Source organism: Macaca mulatta, chromosome 6 (genome assembly GCF_049350105.2).
Source record: "Macaca mulatta isolate MMU2019108-1 chromosome 6, T2T-MMU8v2.0, whole genome shotgun sequence".
Lineage (NCBI taxonomy): Eukaryota > Metazoa > Chordata > Mammalia > Primates > Cercopithecidae > Macaca > Macaca mulatta.
Genome location: NC_133411.1, coordinates 44,848,655 through 44,870,601, shown reverse-complemented (window position 1 = coordinate 44,870,601; position 21,947 = coordinate 44,848,655). Strand labels below are relative to the sequence as shown.

At 35.9% G+C, this 21,947-nt stretch overlaps 1 protein-coding gene across 6 annotated transcripts in view; it reads right to left on the bottom strand.

The window, feature by feature from the left end:
• Positions 1–21,947, bottom strand: part of NNT (nicotinamide nucleotide transhydrogenase) — a 99,816-nt gene that overhangs the window by 23,124 nt on the left and 54,745 nt on the right. For all 6 annotated transcript variants that reach the window (XM_015139998.3, XM_015139999.3, XM_015140000.3 and 3 more), the window contains exons 15-19: positions 21,365–21,598; positions 19,848–20,008; positions 17,357–17,536; positions 9,672–9,831; positions 7,554–7,635 (exon numbers count right to left, since the gene is read on the bottom strand). In XM_015139998.3, coding sequence (XP_014995484.1) covers positions 7,554–7,635; positions 9,672–9,831; positions 17,357–17,536; positions 19,848–20,008; positions 21,365–21,598 — 817 coding nt within the window. The remainder of the gene's footprint in view (positions 1–7,553; positions 7,636–9,671; positions 9,832–17,356; positions 17,537–19,847; positions 20,009–21,364; positions 21,599–21,947) is intronic.

Below are 21,947 nucleotides of genomic sequence, written 5' to 3'. Positions count from 1 at the left end.
CATGCTGATCAGAACTTCTGGTGACAGTTTTAAATCACGCTTATTAAAAGTACAAGGAAAAGGCTTTTTCTTATTAAGGAATCATTTTAGTAAGTCAGTTCTGAATAAAAATTTCCAAATCATGGTGTCAGCAGGGTAATTGTTTCTGTTAGATAAATAATCTTTAGTGGCGAAAAGGCCTGGACCAATTGGGTGGGGCTAGTCTATCCATCTGAAGGAAAATATGGTAAGAAGTGAAAAAAAAAAAAAAAAAATCCTGATGAGGCACTTGCTGTCCACAAAAACTAATGAATGAGATATGCTGTAGAATCAACATCTCTGGTGAGGCTTTCCAGGCAAAGGAATAAACACCTAGATTTCTAAAACTATCAGAGTCCTTCTTAGAAGCAGCAGTTCTGATGAATTCACTCACACAATTCCTAGTGAAAAAAAAGTGGTCATTTAATTTCCTAGAACTTTCCAAAAGCCAGAATTAAAGAACACTTTGTACTTTTCTTTTTTTGAAGGCAAATAAGGGCTGAACTGCTACTCTGTTTCTGAATTCTGCTGTTCATCACGGCCTTCCCTTCTTCGGAAAAAAATATATATATATGAAAGAGAGCTTACGAAAACATCTCAGGGGAACAATTTTTCTAATGCTGAATAATAGACTTTGTCTTATGAATGTGAATGAGGAAATATTTGACAGGCTACAGTCACATTTTCCATCGTACATGTGGCCTGTGACCCTGAGGCCACCCAAAGAAGTGAGTAAGAAGGATCAGCTCAGATGGTCTCGTGCAAACATCAATGCAGTCCTCTATAAAACCATGTCCCAAAACTACCTTTTCCATTCTGAGGAGAGTAATTATAGATTGTGCCCAAATCTGGTTTTTCCATCGCTTAACCAAATCCAAATACCAGGCCCAGAATAGAAACCGCATGACTACTGACACTGTTTTGATTTTTAAATAGTCAACAAGATTATGAAGAATGATATCAGAAAGAATTCAATTTGCAACTAACTCTCGAATATTACATTCTGGCATATTATAATATGAGAGATTTAGTTAAAATTATACATAATTTCACCTTTCTGTCTGAATAATTTTTATGATGCTATTGAATGGCTCTTGGAATGTAATGGCTAATGAGCTCAATAAAATGAAAATTATTTATAAGCAAGATCCTTATTTAGTTGTTCACATGAACTTCATTGTAAAAACTAAGCTCAAATAATTTCCTGTAACTAATACCAGAACCAGAAGCCAAAAATCACCCTGATGGTCAGTGACAATGAGTTCATCAATAGTTAAGAGTTTTTTCCTCAGACCACAGGAATGCCTCTGACAAGAGTTTATAAGGAATGCGTCCTAGAGTGGTATGACCGAAAGAGGCTTTACAAAGCACCTAAAGCACAGGCTTTAACACAGTATTCTGTTCTTTCCACCATACCAATATATGCTGTGGACAAGATAAAGCCAATCTGGGATGAAGGTGGCCACTTTCTAGGAGCATAACAGACATCTTTGATCTGGGAGATTACTAGCAACTCCACACAATAGGTTGAACATAGACGTGAGTGAATGCACATACTTTCTTTGGTTTTCCTCTCTTCCATCAAAGTTTCATTCATTTGACCAGTTATACAAATAACTCATACTCACTATCCTGCCACCATGTTTTTTGAGAAGGCAGCCGCAGTGCAAAGTGCAAAGAAACACACCACATTCTTTGAGAAAACCAAAAGTGCTGGCTAATTCAAGGCCAAATAGTGGCAGCTATAATCTTGAAACTCTGACACAATAACCTATGCTACAGCTGTTCTCTGGTTTTTCAAGTAGCATTGAAATTGGAGACAAATGGGGTTATAATCGCCAATTCAGATTATCTTGAAGTCTATTAATTAATCAATTAATTAGTTAATTAATGTAAATTCCATAAGACCAGGAATTTTCAGCTGTTGTCTTCACTGCGGTATCCCCTGGACCTACAACAGTAGCCTGGGAAAGAGTGCTATATATTATAATTATTTGTTCAATGAATGGTTATGGATATGAATAGTGGGATCTGTATTTTATAAAAGTATTACAAAGCTGACATTAAACTGCTAAATAATGTCTATCTCATTACTCAAATACTATACGAGATAATTTCAACTGGCCTAGTTTCTATTCTCGTCAGAAGTATGTAACTTTATTGCTTTACCAATTTGCAAGCCTTGACTCTTCCTCCACCCAAAAACATAACAAATCCAAGAAGGCTGAACTTTGTTTATCTGAATCATATTTATCCATGAAAATCAGGAAAATCCTGGCCTAATGTGGTGGCTCATGCCTGTAATCCCAGCACTCTGGGAAGCCAAGGTGGGTGGATCACCTGAGGTCAGGAGTTTGAGACCAGCCTGGTCAACATGATGAAACCCCGTTTCCACTAAAAACACAAAAATTAGTCGAGCGTGATGCCTGTAATCCCAGCTACTTGGGAGGCTGAGGTGGGAGAATCACTTCAACCTAGGAGGCAGAGGTTGCCGTGAGCCAAGATCACGCCACTGCACTCCAAGCTGGGTGACAGAGTGAAATTCCAACAACAACAACAACAAAATCCAGTTAGTTAGATGGACAAAATATTTTATATTTTCAAGTATCTTCAAAGAATCAATTTCTAAGTAAAAATAACATGTATTTAAACCTATAGCCATATTACACAAGACTGTAAAACATTAGACTGCAAATACCACAGGCAGCTAGATGTGTTTAGACAGTACATAAAAAATAAATTAAAATATTTATTTTTAAAAACATGCAAGATATTTCAGCTTGTAAAAAGTTTAAAATATCTCCTGGACAGCTAACTACTCCTTGTATTCTTACTAATACTCTACTTGTCTTAGCATGCTATCACATTAAATGGAATTCATTCATTGGTTGATCTGTTAATAGTGATTTCTTCATAACTATAAACTTTTGAGAATTGGACTTATTCATCCTTGTATGCTCAGTACCTAGCAATAAATTTCTCAGTAAGTTATTAATAGAAGGATGTGGTAGAACATTAACATGAAAGCAATACATAACATCAGTTAGTCACTCAAAGAAGTTGAAGCCAGATGCAGTGGCTCACGCCTGTAATCCCAGCACTTTGGGAGGCTGAGGCAGGTGGATCACTTGAGGTCAGGAGTTCAAGACCAGCCTGGCCAACATGGCAAAACCCCGTCTCTACCAAAAATACAAAAATCAGCCAGGTGTGGTGGTGTGCACCTATAGCCCCAGCTACTTGGCAGGCTGAGGCAAGAGAATTGCTTTGAACCCAGAAGGCAGAGTCTGCAGTGAGCTGAAATCATGCCACTGCCCTCCAGCCTGGGTGACAACAGTGAAACTCCATCTCAAAAACAAAAATAATTTTTAAAAAAAAGTTGAAAGGTATTTAATAAATTCAAATGACTTCTGTGATAATTCAAGCAATAACGATTTATAGAAAGAAAATCAAGAAGTAATTAATTATAAAAAAGAAAAAAATTCTACCCCTTATTGTTTTTTTGTTTTTTTTTTTTTTTTTGAGATGGAGTCTCACTCTGTCACCCAGACTGGAGTGCAGTGGCACGATCTCGGCTCACTACAAGCTCTGCCCCCAGGTTCACACCATTCTCCTGCCTCAGTCTCCCGAGTAGCTGGGACTACAGGTGCCCACCACCACACCCGGCTAATTTTTTGTGTTTTCAGTAGAGACGGTGTTTCACCATGTTAGCCAGGATGATCTTGATCTCCTGACCTCCTGATCCCCCTGCCTCAGCCTCCCAAAGTGCTGGGATTACAGGCATATTCTACCCCTTTCTAATTACTCAATGGGAACACTATCTCTGCCTTACAATGAAAAGCCTATCATATAATCAATCCAAAAATTGGGAAGGAAAAATAAAAAATATCTGTGGCTCTTACATCATAAGATTGTTGTCATAAAATCCTTTTAGACATCAAGTAGAAGTTAGGTAAGCTATACAGGCATTCTGGGCTACTGGGAAGCAAATGATATCTTGGCCACTAAAGAAAGTCTAAGCCAGTGAACTTTCATGACATTCTAAAATGATTTCTTGTCATGCAATGTGATGTGCTTCATTATATAATCTTAGTTCGTGAGCATGTTATGACTATGGCCAAAGTAAAGGAAAACAGGAGTGTCTCTAAATGAATCATGGGCCTTGAAGCCAGACAGACTGTATGACAGATGCAATTTTTCTTGGCACCACTTGGGCGTAACTAATTGATGACAATCATATGTCCACACTGGCACATTTCCACAGGGGATGTGTGTGAATATGTCACCACATCTGGATGCTAGGCATGCTGGGGTCCTGAGGCACAAAGACCTACTAACTCCAGAGGCCCAGCAGCTGTACTCAATGAACACCGTGGGAGCTCCACAGAGTGATGAAAGGACTAAATTACTGCAAACTGTAAATACAGATTTATTTCATTAAAATACGAGGTAACTGCTACAGCCATCTCTTGTTCAAACAGACATTTGCCCCTTAAAAAAAAAAAGGAAAAAAGCTAGCATCTATGTATATATATATATATTCCTAACTTCATAAAGAAAATTTGCATTTCTCCTGTGAAAAGATAACACACGCAAGAAAATCACAAAGTTTCTACAAATCTCTTTCAATAAAAAAAATTCACACAGAAAAATATGATGATCTACTGTCATCATTTTAGCAAGAATAGTCCTTTTCCATTTAATTCAAATGGAAGATTTACATAATTTGTTACAAAGTTTATGTTGAAAATTCAACATACTATAGTAAAAAAACTATAATATGTTAATATATTTCACCTTTAATATGAAAGAAAGATGACTATAAATAACTTACAAATAGAGAAACTAGACTGAATTAATAATCTTACTCTGATCCTACATAATAAATTATGAATAAATTTATAGAAGTATTTGAACTATGTTAACAATTATGTGAAGCAATGAAAAGCTCTCTCATGAAAAGTCTTTGGTCCTATTTACACAATTACTTCAATAAAAAATGTAGAACTGAAAAAGTATTCATATATGTATAATTAAATATTTCTCATAAACCTTTCATCAAATAATTACTTTTCCCAAGCAGTGTCACAGAAATCATCCTACAACAGTAGTTTATATCATGTCCTCATAGATAAAATTCTAATTTTAATCAGATCAGAAACAAAAAATTCATTTGTCTTATCCTTTTTCCTTTCAGATCATTTTTCCCATCTCTCTTATTTCCTTTGACATTTCCCTTAAGGTCCTGTCTTCCTTCAAGATGCACTACAGTCATGATGCTCTTCACTCCACATCCACCTATTTAACACTGGACTGATTTTCCAAGATGTCTGTTTAACCTAGGCTGATCAACGGGTTACAAGAGAGGTATGTCAAATTAATCCTTCCCTTCCCTAAGGATAACTAAGACATGAAAGGCATTTTTCTTTCTCTATTATGATTGCCACTCATCTCCTAAACATTTATGTGGTGAAAGAGGGCATTACGAATACATTAGATTTTTTCACATGTGGACTGAATAGAGAAAGCAGTTTGTTTTTAGGAAAATCATAAAACGTTGTTTAACACATCCTTTTCACTTGCAGGCCTAAAAATGTTCTCAGTTGCAAAATGATGGCTTTAAAAAGCACAGCTTAATATCCTATGTAAAAATTGGAATAAGTAACTAAAAAGTAGACTTCTTATGTAAAAATTTAAAAATAAAGTCAATGACTTTTCTCATCGTCTATCTTCAATTCATCTAAGATTCTCAATAAACATGAAAATCATATCACAGAAATGCTGGTCCCACCACAAAATAGTATTTTGATTCTATATATTTGACAAACACAAACTATAGATTGGAGGAAGGAGTGGAGAAGGAGTGAGAGAAGTAAAGAAGCATAGGAAAGAAAGGAAGGAAGAAATAAAAGTGCGGCTGACATAACTGCTGACACTAATACAATTAAGGTAGCCCCCTGATTTCATCATCTAAGTTTCTTTCACCACTACTAGTAGCTGGAACATTCCAGCCAGAGATTAGGATTCTGCATCCAGTCCAGCACAAGTACTCTGGCTGGCTCTAGGAACATTGTTTGGCTTATTTTCTCATCAGATGATGAGACAAAAGCATAAGGTTGATGTCTAAAACCTTTATGAACAGAAATTAACAGTTTTGTCCACAAACATTACCATCCTGGTAAACAAACTAATTCTATTTAATGAGTTACCTTGTCTCTCTGACTTACAGTGTCACATCAATGCAACTGCTGGTGAACCAGCCTCCCCACAAAACAGGCAGCAGTTGTCCTACCAGGGATAACTCCATAGGATCTCTTCTCTGACTCCTAAGTAATATCAGAGTTCCAGAATGGGGACCCAAAGGTGAGCAGGACAGATGCAAAGTACCCTGAGGGTCACCACATTCATCACCCAGTGGCCCTATTTGTACGTTCCTCAAACCCTTTATCCAACATCATGGAGAATAAGCTAGTAAAACAGAGTCCCTCAACTTTGCCATTCTGCTTAATATCCTCCCAAGAGCAGACCAATGCCCAAATGGCAAGTGGCAGGAACAGCTGCTGCTCTGATTCATATTTCAAAACATGAATAGCTTTATGAAAAGAACACTTTCAGCAGCCTTTTCCACCCTGAGTATATGAGAGCTAACTCAGCAAAACAGTAACCAGCACACAGGTTTATTACTTGATCTTGCTCTTCAAGGCCTCTCTTTTAAGACCTTTTGTCTTTATTCAGTGTGACCAGAAACCAAAAAGATACAACTTGATGTACTTAAAATGCTTCGTTTGACCTCTTTCCTCAAATCAGACCACAGAGAAACAAGACTTCTGATTTCCCCATTAATAAATATTCAAGAATTTGGAATAACAAATTTTCCTTTTCTAAAATGAGTCAATAATATTTGAGTTGATGCTAATCCAGAGACAGCAAAATCTAAATAGTAAGACTAAGACCATAATATGGCTTGTTCGTTAACAACTTAACTTCTTTACCTAGGATTACATATGTAAAACACCACTTTAAGAAATAGTCATCTTTTTCAGAAGCCATCTACAGCTGACCCTTGAACAACATGGGTTTGAGCTGCGAGGGTCCACTTATCCACAGATTTTCTTCTGCCGCTGCCACTCATGAGAGCTAGACCAACTCCTCCTCTTCCTCCTTCTTCTCATCTCATTCAACATAAAGACAAGGATTAAAACCTTTATGATGATCCACTTCCACTTAAGGAATAGCAAATATATTTTCTCTTCCTTATGATTTTCTTAGTAACATTTTCCTTTCTCTACTATTTAATACATATAACATAAAATTTGTTAATGGATACACATTTTGTTTATGTTATCAGTAAGCATTCTGATCATCAGTAGGCCATTAGTAGGCACGTTTTTGGAGATTCAAAAGTTATATATGGATCTTTAATTGTATGGGCGGGTCAGTGCCCTAACCCCTACATTGTTCAAGGGTCCACTCTATTTCCTTTTCTCCACACACACATCTTTACACACACTGCAAGCCTCTCCACTGCAAACGCTTACCTGACTTTTTTGCCTTGCTCAGTGAGCATCTTTACCAAATCAGCAATGGGGTATTGAGCTTTGGCTGCACAGAGACCATAGCCTGCAAGGAACATTAAGAACACAGAAGAATGTGTTTTTTATTTTGAAATTACATGAAGTACAACTTCTCTCTTGATCAAAACACATGTTTATGCCAAGAGAAGCAATCATTTAACAGGACTAGAAATGAAAGCAAACTTATCAGCTTGGCTTTTAAAAATATTGCCCTATATTTGAAATTGAAAGTGTAATGATTGCTCCTCAATCTTCTGTAGTGTCTAATACCACTGTGCACCCCCGACCCCGACACTGCACATACCCCTTGGGTGTTCCCTCTCATCTCTTTCTCTGTCTCTCTCCATCTCTCTCTCTTGTGTTTTTAAACTCTCTTCATACTTGGCTTTGATGACACTGAAGTCCCCTGTCCCAGCCTAATTTTGTTATTATTCTTCCTCTAGTTCCTTCAATAGTTTATCTCCTTCTTTTCTCCGCTTATATGACAAAGCTTCCAAAGGGCTTTAACTTTGCCCCTCACAATCTCCTTGAAAATCTCAGCTTATCTCATGACTTCAACAACCATCTGGTGATTCCCAATCTGTCTGCAAGCTTGACCTGTCATTTGAGCCCCAGTATAACATGCCTCTTGTCCCATCTCCACCTCAAATTTAGTATCTCAAAAAAAGAACTCAAAATTTCCTCCCCACACTCCAAAAACTGTTTCCATATTTCTGATGTTATTACAGGTATAATGAAGAACTTCAGTCATCTTCACCGCCTTTTCTGTCCATTCTACCTGCACAATGAATCTCACATCTGTCCCCACTTTTCTATCCCCATTTTTTCAAATGCCAAGTCTCTGCTCAAGCTATTCCCACTGGCTTCTCCCATCCCAACACCATCTATCCTCTAAGGCCTAAAAACAAATCCTCATCTCCCTACAAACCTTCATAGGTTTCTTGTGATCAAAAAATTGTGCACATAGTTCAGTTTAGCCCTTATCATAACCCACCTTGCATTACTGATCTACCTATCTGACTTCCTCATTAGATGGAAAATGCCTAGAGGAAATAGATTGTGTCCTCTACATCTTTTCACCTTTACACTCCAGAACAGCATTGCTCAACAGGTAAGACCAATGACACTTGGGGTGTGATGATTCATTATGCAGCAGTGCCCCACACATTACAGTACATTTCGTTTATCTGCTTCCATCCACTAACTGACAGTAGCAGTCCCATCTTTGGACACCAAAAACCCAAATACACCTATTTCAAATGCCCCTAAAAAGTGATATTGTCCCAAGTTGAGAAAGTTTACACTGTAACATTCCACTCAGCTAATGTCTCCTATTTTTATTTCAGTACATAACTAACTAGTAAACTACTCACATGTCAAATCAGTAGATTTTCTTTACAGAAAACTCATTTGATAACATGATAGTGTTAAAATCTTAATCTGAAACCAATGTATTACCCGTAATACCACAGTATTCTGTGATAACAGTGAAGAGCTAAAACTCAGATAACTAGAAAATTGAGGCCTGGAGAGATTAAACGACTTGGGTAATGTCACGTAGATTAAGAATTCTTAATTAAGAACAAAAGTGAGGTATCGTGACTCCAAACCAAGCACTTTCTACCAGGCCACATTGCCTCATTTTGTTGAAAACCACATGATTCTTGATGATTTTTTAAATAATCATTTTTGAAAAAAGAATAACATTTATTGAGCAACTCTAATGAGTGGGCTAAAGATTTTCATATACTATATCTAATTCAGTCTTGACAATGGGCCCAAAAATTACCAATGAGAAAAAAAAAAGACTCGAAAACGATGTAAACATGTACACATAATCACAGAAAGACACGGCTAGAACCCACTGTAAGAATTTATAGAATTACCATGCGATCTCCAGATTATTAACTTAAACTGGGAATTCTCAGTATTTTTCACTTAGTAATCATAGAAGTGCTATTAAGTTTCCATCATATTTTCAAAACTAAAGAAGTCTCAATTCTACTTTCCTATTATAAGAAATTGTAACGTCATCAATTATAACAGCTTTATAGGTTATTTGCTTTTGCTTTTTTTCTTTACCTGGTGTAATAATAATGCTATTAGCTTCTCGAATCATATCAATTGCATTGTCAAGGTTGATTTCCGTATGTGTGCCGGAAATTTCCATGGGTTTTCCACCAGCTGTTGAAGTAGTACCATAGCCTCCAAGAATCACATTAGCCAGGGAGCGATTCATTGCCTGGAGAGCCAAATTATCAGCTGTGAGAGTTTAATCCACATAACTTTTTGAGAATGGTACAAATGTTGTCTATATGATATCTGGAATCATTTTAAAAGGTTTATTTGATCATTTACAACATTCTACTCAGATAAATTTCAGCTGGTTTCTGAAAATCACTTCAAAAATTTAAATGACAGAAGATATCTGAGAACCACATTATATTTTTCCCTATCAAATCAATTGCAAACTGATATATTTTCAGTAAAACAGTCAATAGAAACAAAGAACTTAATAAAAAATTATCAGTAAAATTCATAAAGTAATGAAAAAAATCATATCTACTTATTACTGTCTGAATGCTGATTGAGCAATTTTATCTCTCAGCTGAATTCTGCTACAGATTCCATCTTCACAGATACCAGCTGTGACGAAGCAACTGGTAAGAATCAAAAGAGTAAAGATCCATTTCATCTAGAATATTGCTGCTCTCTGTCATCAAGAAAATAGAAATATGGGGGTGATACTGTCTAATTTTCCAAATCAATTATAGCTCCATAAAGCCCCATACCTAAGTTTTAATAGAAGTAACTGGGTTCATCATTAGGACTCTAAAATATTTCACTTCCAAATAGGTAGAAGAATAAGGTTATATACTCTTTAAAATTTATACTCACTCTTTTAACTAGAAAAATAATCATAAAAGAAAAATAAGAGAAATGAACTTCTCATGCTCATTTATAATCACTCAAGAATGTACCATAGGAATGCCACTGCTAAAATATGTGACAATAACTGATGTGGTTTTGAAAACAGTTCATTTATAGACCTCTAGATGTGGGGTAGTTCTGAGTAATCAAATGCATTTTAAGATTTCAAGTCACTACATGTGATCAAAATAGTCATTCTACATGATCATAACTGACTTTATCACTTCAGAAAAAATTTCCAAAAACTTATTAAACTCTATTTTAAGTGCTGTAATAAATATATTATCGATTCATTATATCACTTAAAAGCTATGTAAGTGTCAATCTATTGCTTGTTTCTAAAATACAACACTTTAGTATTAAAAAAGTAAAAAAGCACCAAGATCTTCAATGATAAATACCACATGGAGAAAACTATAGCCGCCCCACACAATGATGGCTCAGCCTGCTACTAGCTTGGTGGAGACATTTCCATTATGCTGAGTAGGGCCCAGGCAAAGGCAGGGAGGAAAAGGTACACAGAAGATGAGCAAGAAGCCATACTTTAATAAAGCCTAAATAACATAAATTTCAAAGATGATTAATCAAAATGTTGCCAGAATTGTAATTGCTCTTTCAACCTAAACTCTACTTATCAGATACAACATTGACATTTTACAGAGCCCAAAGTCTGACAAATTTGTCTAAGATTATTACATACAAAATAAAACCTGAAATGTCTTTACATGTATTATTAATGGATAAGAAGGTGAAAGAATTAAAGTAATGCCTTTTTTTTTTTTTTTTTTTTTTTTTTGAGATGGAGTCTCGCTCTGTCACACAGGTTAGAGTGTAGTGGCATGATCTCGGCTCACTGTAACATCCACCCCCTGGGTTCAAGAGATTTTCCTGCCTCAGCCTCCAGAGTGGCTAGGATTACAGGTGCACACCACCACACCTGGCTAACTTTTTATATATTTGGTGGAAATGGGGTTTCACCATGTTGGCCAGGCTGGTCTCAAACTCCTGACCACAAGTGATCTGCCTGCCTTGGCCTCCCAAAGTGCTGGGATTACAGGAATGAGCCACCATGCCCGGCTAAAGTAATGCTTTTAATTAAGTTCACAATCCCAAGCTGACATGATGTTTTAAATTCCTAACACATTCCTCCCATATTTAAATCCAACATTTAATGAAAATCCATATAGCCACATCTGAGACTTCCCAAACATTCAACTCATTGATCTAGATTAATCCTTTCTAGTTTTGAATTATACAATTCTGAAACTGTTATCAAAATAAATGTTCTACCAAATTGTTGCCCTTAAAAATTGATTTAAAGGACTATTTCGGACATTAAGATATTTCTGTCATAGATAACTTTTTTTTAAAAAAAAGTCCGGTGAACAAAGAGCCTCCATCACCTGTATCATACAGTCCTGCAGAAGATCACAGTAGTAGATGTACTGCTGTACAGAGGTGGAGGGACAGAGGAGAGGGATAAATAAACCATTTTATTCTAACTCGGCTTAAAAGGAACCATTATTCCCTCTTATAAAACTGAATGAAGAAGAAGGAAAGAATCTCTGAGGACATTTAATTAAAGTGTATCCACTTCTGATGGCATCTTAGGGACAAAAAAAAAGGAACCACACAGTAGTTTAACAATCATAGTCAACTTGTTAAACACGTATCCACAATTACATCACCATTAAGCTATAATAATTCCATGTGGTCTCTTAAAAATGAAATTATTTTCATCTCTAAATTTACCATTGCAACATCATAGTCTCAACAAATGTTTAGTGTTTATGGTTCTGTTTTGTTTCTCTCTCTCTCTCTCTTTTTTTTTTTTTTTTTTTTTTTTGCCTGCTTAAATGATTAATGAGACTATCCTATGATCGCTGTTCCAGAGATTGAACAGTTCCCAGCTTCCAAGACAAAGAATTTGCAACACTGTTTAAGGCTGTTCCTTTTAAGCTATTAAGCCAATAATTAAAATTGCATTCTACATTAAAAAGAACCCTAATTCACATAATTCTGAACACACTGTAAGAAATCAATCTGACAGCAAAGGACAGGTCATAAAACTGACAAAGTCAAAGCAATAATAACATATACCATTTACTAGCATCTCTCATTTCAGTGCTTTGTAGGTATTAATTAATCACAAAGGAAAAAAAATATTTTTGATTTGGCTTTTGATCCACTTCATTCTGTTCTATTTTCATTTGGAACCAAGCAGCAAAGTGCAAAAATCAGAAAATTTGATCTCAAAATGCTGTTCAATTTTTGTGAGACCTCTATTTCTGAGGCAATCTGGATACTATCACAAACAAAGAAACTGTAAAATCATAAAGAGATTAATGTCTATATGATATTTGGGTATCATTGATTTGAGTTGGTTGTTTGGACACTGTCAACATTTTTCAGTTTTTATAATCTTGGATATTGTGCAACCATAGCACTGAGCTCAGAGGACACCCAAAAGAATTCTTTGTCAGAACAAAAATTCAATTTTGGGGATTGCTGGTTAGCCACTTGGGGTGCATTCCATTCCCTCACACATAATAAAATCACCCTGTTCTAGTTTGGACTTGCATGTTTCCTTCAATAAATGACAGTGAAGGTCAACATACTGGTACCATGTTAACTCTACTATATCTGCTATCATAATATATCTGGAGAAGACTCTAAAACATGAAATAAGCTAACAAAATATTTATCTAATGTTCACTTAACAAACCAATTTGTGTGAATGTGCCAGGTACTTGGCCAGACTCCACAAACACAAAGGTGAATAATAAATGGTGCCTTACAATATTTTCTCAGTAAAATGAGAATAATATTTCCTACCTTCAGAATTTGTGTGGGGATTAAATGGGCTATATTTTGTAAAGCATCCAGCATAATGACTGTTATCCTGCACTAATGCCTAATTTTGAGTAGCTATTTTATTTTTATGGTTATACTGATCTACCTAGAGCTGCTAAGCACAGCCATAAGAGACTGAATAAATCTATAATTTCCTATAATAAAGAAGCATAAAGAAGGTTTATCAATGAAGGTTAATGTAAAAAGTGAGAAATCGAAAATTTTAGAAGAAAAGATAATTTCTATCTTCAAAATCGAAAAATATGACAGGCTTGTATTTGCTGGTTTCTGACTTGTTTTGTAACAATGCCTAGGAGTAGAGATCATACAGTAGGACAAACACATTGAACATCACAAGTAAGAGCTTTGACTGGTGAATGCTTTGTGGAGATCAATTTAGCAATATCAAAAGCCAACAAAAAGTTCTTACTCCCTTTGACCATGTTAATTGCACTTACAAAAACTAGACCTAAGGAAATAATCAAAGATGTATAAGAAGGAAAACTGCAACCAAAAAAAAAAAAAGAAAGTTAAAAACAACTATTATGAATTTGAATAAACAGATTCTGGTATATCTGTGTGCTATAATAGTAGGAGCTAAAAATTATTAGAAAATTAAACATTAATTAAACCTTCATTAAAATTAAGGTTAGACAATTACATAATATATTCAGTAGAATATATTTAAACATATTCATATAAAAAAGACTAGAATGTTAACTGTTAAGTGGTAATAGAAGTTTAGGTAATTTTATTTTTTTATTTATCCTTTTCTGTTTCTTCCAAATTTCCTACATTAAACATCTTTGATTAATTGGGTTTTTTGTTTTTTGTTTTTTTGAGACAGGGTATCACTCTGTCACCTAGGCTGCAGTCCAGTGGTACAATCACAGCTCCCTGCAGCCGCAACCTCCCCAGGTGATCCTGCTGCCTCGGCCCCACAAGTAACTGGGACTACAGGCATGTGCCACCATGCCCAGCTAACTTTTATATTTTTTGTAGAGACAGGGTTTTGTCATTTTGCCCAGGCTGGTCTTGAACTCCTGGGCTCAACTGATCCACCTGTCTTGGCCTCCCAAAGTGCTAGAATTACAGGTATGAGCCACGGTACCCGGCCAGAATTTTTTTAAAATTAAAACTTCAACTGTTCTTGAATCCAAATTATCAGTCTGACCCAATGTGATATTTATGGCCTCTGGCAGCTATTGGAATAATTTGGTAGCTCTATATACAGAATAGGAATACAAAATATCTATGGAATGCTGATGGTAAATGGCACGCCTGTGGCAGTGAAATGGAAAGAAAAGAAATAGAAGACCTAGAGAAAACAAATTAAAAAATATAAAAGAATAGGAAAAATAAGAGAAAGGTGATATAATTGCAGAACACATAGAAGAGAGTACTTTCAACAAGTACCTTTCGCTACCTTATTCTAGTGTTGCAGAAGAGTTACTGTAAGACTTACTATGGTTGCTATAACTAATAATAATAAAAGACACTAAGTGAAGAAGGAAAAGGAGAGTAATAAAAGAGACACAGACAGAAATGTGGGGAATACTCTTCATAAATTTAAAAACCTAAAGAAAACCGTTTTTTAAAAAGGATAAAACAAGAAATTAACCATGCTGACATTTCAAGAACTAGATACAAGTCTTCTTCCCTCCTCTCCCCATATCAATATGCCACAGGCTTTGTTAACATTCAAATCCTTCAAATCCTCCCATTTAACTTTAAAAGCCACTGACAAACCTCAAGTTTAAGTAATAATGAAAATCTGCTGCCCCCTGCTGGTCATTCAAATTCATCAACTGAAGCAAAATCAAACTAAGGGTTAAAAGCACTTTTACAGAAAACTGTTTCTAGTACAACTTCATAAACATTTTTTCTTCACAAATGTTTCTCCTTTCTGTCACAAAGCTGATACTTTTCAAATAGGATACATAAACCTTCACCTTTCCAAATTCCCCAAGCAATTTAGGTAATTTAATTTTAAAGCCCCTTAGCTTGTTTTGAATTTTGGCTATCAAACCCTTTGTTTGGCAATACAGCCTAAGAAACAAAAATATTTTTTACTATGAAAAGATACTTCAGCCTTCCAAATTACAATGAGATTTTCAATTAAATCGTAAGAAAAATCCTGAGTTGTAAAATAAGGCAGTTTTTTTAAATACTGTAATAAACGAATGAAGGTAGAGTAAGTATCTGATATGGTTTGGCTGAGTCCCTATCCAAATCTCATGTCAAATTGTAATCCCCACATTTCATGGGTTGGGGGGGCCTGGTGGAAGGTGATGGATTATGGGGGTTGACGTCCGCCTTGCTGCTCTTATGCTAGTGAGTTCTCACGAGATCTGGTGGTTTAAAAGTGTGTGGCACATCCCCCTTCACTCTCTCTCCTGCTCCACTACGGTAAGATGTGTTTGCTTCCCATTCACCTTCCGCCATGATTGTAAGTTTCCTGTGGCTTCCCAGTCATGCTTCCTGTTAAGCCTGTGGAACTGTGAGTCAATTAAACCTCTTTACTTCATAAATTACCCAGTCTGAGGTAGTTCTTCACAGCAGTGTGAGAATGGACTAATACAGATCCCTTTCTTGTCTAAATTATTTATCAGTGTAAAATCACATTCTGGTTTCACTTAGCTTCATACTTGTACTGTAACAGTTATTCAAAAGTATTATTTAGAAAATAACACCTATAATTTGAAAAAAATTTCTACTCAAACCTTTAATTATAATATTTGCACAGCATGTTCTTGCCCTCAAGAAGAGAACTTGAAACAAACAGAAAAGCTAGGAAGTATTAGTGTTGTTACATTTTTCTGTTCTTTTTTTAAAAAAAACATCATCACACACTGGGTCCTATTGTGGGGAGTGGGTAGGGGGGAGAGATAGCATTAGGTGATATACCTAACGTAAATGACAACTTAATGGGTGCAGCACACCAACATGGCACATGTATACATAGGTAACAAACCTGCACGTTGTGCACATGTATCCTAGAACTTAAAGTATAATTAAAAAAAAAAAAAAATCATGCTGACCGCAAAACTTCTAAGGTAGAAACTCTCACAGATGACCAACAGAAGTGTAAATTAGAATGACCTTTCCAGAAACATGGCTATAAGTATAATGAGGCTATAAATTCTAGGACTCTATCTTAAGACAAAAATCTGAAATGTCAAAGATATGTACAAAGAGAAATCAAAATCAAACAACTTCATATGTATAGCATTAAGGGGAAATTAAATAAATTTTGTATATCCATATTATGGATTAGGGTAAAGTCTCTTAAAATAGAATTTTTAATGACAAAAAGTCAACAATGTAGTATGTAAGTTTTTTTAAATGTAGGACAATATACAACATGGTCAGACAAGTAAATACACAGATATGCCATACATAAGGAAATAAACCAAAATCTTACCTGTTTATCTCCAGATGGAGAGAGGCACTAGAAGATTTTCATCTTTCTATTTAATTTTCCTAATTCTTTACAGTTGGGTACCTTAAAGGCAGTCTTGGAAATTTATGCAAATGAAACACTCTGCTATTTCTGCTGAAGAGAATTCAAAGCTACCATACTCTTTTTTTTTTTTTTTTTTCTTTTGAGATGGAGTCTCGCTATGTCACCCAGGCTGGAGTGCAGTGGCATGATCTTGGTCACTGCAACCTCCGCCTCCTGGGTTCAAGCAATTCTTTGCCTCAGCCTACCAAATAGCTAGGATTACAGGCACCTACCACCACGCCCAGGTAATTTTTGTATTTTTAGTAGAGACGGGGTTTCACCATCTTGGCCAGGCTGGTCTTGAACTCCTGACCTGGTGATCCACCCGCCTTGGCCTCCTAAAGTGCTGGGATTACAGGCGTGAGCTACAGTACCCAGCCTACAATACTCATTTTTATGGCTAATAAAAGAAATGACAAGCACATCCATGTTTTCAGAAAGTCATTTCCTTTTCTTTCATGTATGTGTTGTTTCTTACCACACACATGATGTATGACAGGATAGCACCAGACGAGCCTATGAGTGCACCCACAATGGTCAGCAGATTGTTGTTGAGCAGGAAGCCCTCTGCACACAGGGCCCAGCCTGAGTAGCTGTTCAGCACAGTGATGACGACGGGCATGTCGGCACCCCCAATAGCAGCTGTCAAAGTCACACCCTAGAACAACAATCAAAGTACAACTCAAAATTAATAACATAAAAATAAAACCTCTGGCATTTAACATTTTGCTCCTTAATTATTCTAGCTTTCCCATTAATATATTTACATATAAGTTCCACTTCTAGTAATAAGTGTCTCCCATCTGACCAACACTTCCACAGGTGCAACAACTATAAACACCGAGCCACCCACCCCCCTGAAAAAAATCCCTACATTTTAAAAAAACACTTTTCAGTGATGAAAAACAGGCAGAAACTGGAGAAGTATCTACATTTGGAAAAACATAACGACACCAAGTGAATTTCCCAATTTTTGTGGCTTTAGACTGAGGGCAATCCCCTGTTGGTACCAATTAAAGAAATTATAAAATATAAGCCCACAGTCTTACTGGCTTGAAGATCCTGAAGATAGCACTTGAGATGACTAAGGCAGCTGGAAAGTAATAAGGGAAATCCCACAAAGGAGCAGGCTAGAGAGAGGGAGTCCCAGTTTCTGTGTATAAATTCTACTCAAATCTCTGGATGACTCTTGAACTATACATATGTGAGACAGACTCCAAGCAATCCTGTTAAGGATAAAATAACAACAGATTTCAGCTGCCCCTCCCCACCATAAGGGAGTCAAAATTTGGAATTTGAGTTTAGCCAAGTTAGCTGGCTACAAAAATGCATAAATAAAAAATAATAATACCCTTTGAAGGAATATAACATAATCCAAAATGTCTATAATGTATCATTAACAATGTCTGTGATACAACTCAAAATTACTAAACACAGGAAAGGAAAAAGCTTTTTGCTTATTTCACATATTTTTACCTTTTTTTGCTTGTTACAATGAGAGCATATTCATGTACTACTCATTTAAGCCAAAAACAATAAAATAAATTCAAAAAATACTTTGTCTAAGACATTCTCATAGAACCAATAAATCCTTTAAATATCATATTCACTGCTTCCCTGAAACAACAATTCTTAAAGTTTTGTTTTGTTTTGAGACAGAGTCTTGCTTTGTCGCCCAAGCTAGAGTGCAATGGCATGATCTTGGCTCACTGCAACCTCTGCCTCCCAGGTTCAAGCAATTCTCCTGCCTCAGCCTCCCAAGTAGCTAGGAATACAGGCGCACACCACCATGCCTGGCATATTTTTGTATTTTTAGTAGAGACAGGGTTTCACCATGTTGGCCAGGCTAGTCACAAACTCCTGACTTCAGGTAGTCCACCCATCTCGGCCTCCCGAAGTGCTGGGATTACAGTCATGAGCCACCACGCCCAGTCACATTTGTATATCTTTTATTTTGAGACTTCATTAACCTATTCTGCCTTATTAGATTAAAAATATCAAAATTATTTTTCTTTTGTTTAAAACAAAAATCAGTGCAACAAGCCAGAATAAAATTAGACTATGAGCATTAATATAAAGACGAGATTTTAATTTACTTTTCAGTGATCTCAAGTTTCTGTGTTGAAATCATGACTTAACTCTCATAATCACACAAAAATAAGTAACATTTTTACACTATAAATTAGGTGTTTCTGAATCAAGGAGCCAGTAAGTATTTCATAAGCAATTGCTATGTGTCTAACTTTGTGTTAGGCACTGTAGATAATTTTTTTAACTTAAATATAAACCTTATCTACAGATTATACACGGAAAGAACATGAGTAACAGTGAATAACAGCAAATAATAGCACTGCATGAAACATCATACATTGATATAAGATGCCAGACTGCCATATAGACAACTAAAAACTACTGTTTCAATATACTAAATGTAAAAATTACAGAGAAAGAGGAAGGCTGAACCTATCATAAAAGGCTTAACTGAACACTCTCACTGAGCATACAGGGTTTTTTAACTGCATTTCATTTTATACTTATTTGATTTCATGTCATATCTTCCAATGATGTGAGAGCAACTAGTGGGCAGAGACTATCTTACTTGTATTGTATAAACCCCGAAGCACTATTTTGTATGGCTTGTCATATAGTAGGCACCTAATACATTGAAACCCTTGGCCTTTTTAAGCTCCTGTTCACCAACACATTGATCCAGTGAAAAGACTCCAGAGCAATAAAGGCATCTCATGTGACAACTTTAAAATGAACAATTAAGTTGCAAGAAAGAATAATGTTCTTCCTACACTCTTCTGTGTTTTCCAGATTCTAAAAAGATGAACATGTGACATAATTTTAAAACATTTTTATTCCATCAAGGTTTTTGATGAGATAAAAATCTGATTACACTTTAATGTAACAAAATATTACCAGTTTTTCACCAAAGATGTACTTTTCAATCTCTGACTTCTTACCATGACAGCAGAGAGGGCAGACACAGAACCCAGACAGGCGATGCCAGTGGTAAAGCTTGGGTCTACCATGAATGGGATTATCCCGCCCACACTAGCAGCCAGTAAGCCTGCATTGAGTAAGTGCCTTCCAGGCAGTAGGAGAGGGGCAGAGTTCAGGAGACCTAGAGCCAAGCACATAGTAGTTAGAATTCAGAATGTGTTGTAAGAAACCCCCTCACACACACCCAAGTGTGTCTTTTAATCCTAAACTACCAAAATTTAACATTAGCATAACATGGTATTTAAAATATTACTTTATATTACTAGGTATGAAACAAAAGCAAATTAGAATTATTACACATAATAAACATGAACAGAGACAGAAAAACTATGGTTCGACTTCACTATTCTTTTCCCTATTTTGATCACAAAACAATTTCTTTCCTTTTTGTCATGAAATCTTAAGAAGTTATTTTCTTATGTAGGACCAACATGGAAGTTGTTAAGTGTGGGTTTATTTATTTAAAACTTCATGCATGCCAGTCTTCTGACAAAAATAAAGCATAATAAAGTAAAAATAAACAAGTAGAACTTCAATAAGGAATCCTTGCACACTAGTATTTCAGATTCTATTAACTGAGCCCAAGGAAGAAACCTTGTTTGTTATTTGTTCCTAAAGGCAAAGCATGAGATAAAAATGTTTGAAACTTGAAGTTCTTTTATGATTTTCAAGTTTCGTGGAAGTTCCCCACTTAATTTTCATGACTTTATTACTGAGAGGCAAGACCATGTTTTTAAATCACAAACTAGTTTATCTAGAGACTTTTTTGTAAAAACACTGACAGCAGCCTCGGTAGGGTTTTTTTCTCCACTTCCATTTTCATGATTGACTTTACCAGCAGCAAAAGTTGTCATGCTAGAGTCCTAAAGTGTGTATTTGTTTTCAAAATAAGTACTGTTTACTACTCACACAAACTTATTTAATAAGTTCCTATTTTGGAAAATGTATAAAGTTCATTTCTGTGAATTCTACACAGTCATCTCTAACCAAGGATTATGAGGATGCTGTTTCGTTCACATGTATTATCAAAAGTCAACTAGTCCCTCTATGCAAATTCCTGTGCACTAATTTCCTCCATTAGCTGTCTGCAAATGAAACAGCTTCAAAGCTTTATGAGACTTGTTAAGTATCAATAAAGGGGAAGGATAGGGGGAAAAAAACTTTTACAATTTCTGAGTGCTATATGAATACTCTTCACCTAACAGTTTTACTGTTAAGGTATTTTCGTGTTTTACTCTTTTTTATTAGTATTAATATTTGATTTTTTTATAAAAAGTAGAGATAGGGTCTCGCTACATTGCCCAGGCTGGTCTTGAACTCTTGGGCTCGAGAGCCTCCCACCTCAGCCACCCAAAGTCCTGGATTGCAGGCATGAGCCATTGCGCCCAACCATGTTAATGTATTTTCTGAAATTAAAATGGATCCCTAAATGCCCTAAACATAGCTATTTACTTCTATGTTATGCTGAATCACTTACCCTGCAATTTTCCATAGGCAATGAGAGACCCACTAAAGGTGACGCCACCAATGTAAGTGCCGAGGTAGGCCACAATCTTGGTGAGATTTGCTGCTGCATCCGTAGCAAAATGTGGATATTCTATAATGTACTCAGCTATGCAAGTAAGTACAGCTGCCAAACCCACTAAACTGTGAAAAGCAGCAACCAATTGAGGTAAATCAGAAATCTGGATGCGTTTGGCAATTGTCAATCCTGTTATGAAATGAAGGTCAAAAATAAATTAAAACTTGACAAACTTTTGAGAAGTAACCACAACAAAGATCACCCTTAAGACTTTCCACCATTGTCACAAATAAATATTATCTAGTTCCTAGTACGGGCTAAATATTCTCTACAGGGGCTGTACAGAAGGTAAGGGCACTAGTTGTATACAGGTTGAGTATCCCTTATCTGATATGCTTGGTACCAGAAGTGTTTCAGATTTTAATTTCTTTTTAAATTTTGGAATATTTTCATATACATAATAAGATATCTTGGGAATGGGACCCAGGTCTAAACACAAAATTCATTTATGTTTCATATACATACAGCCTGAAAGGAA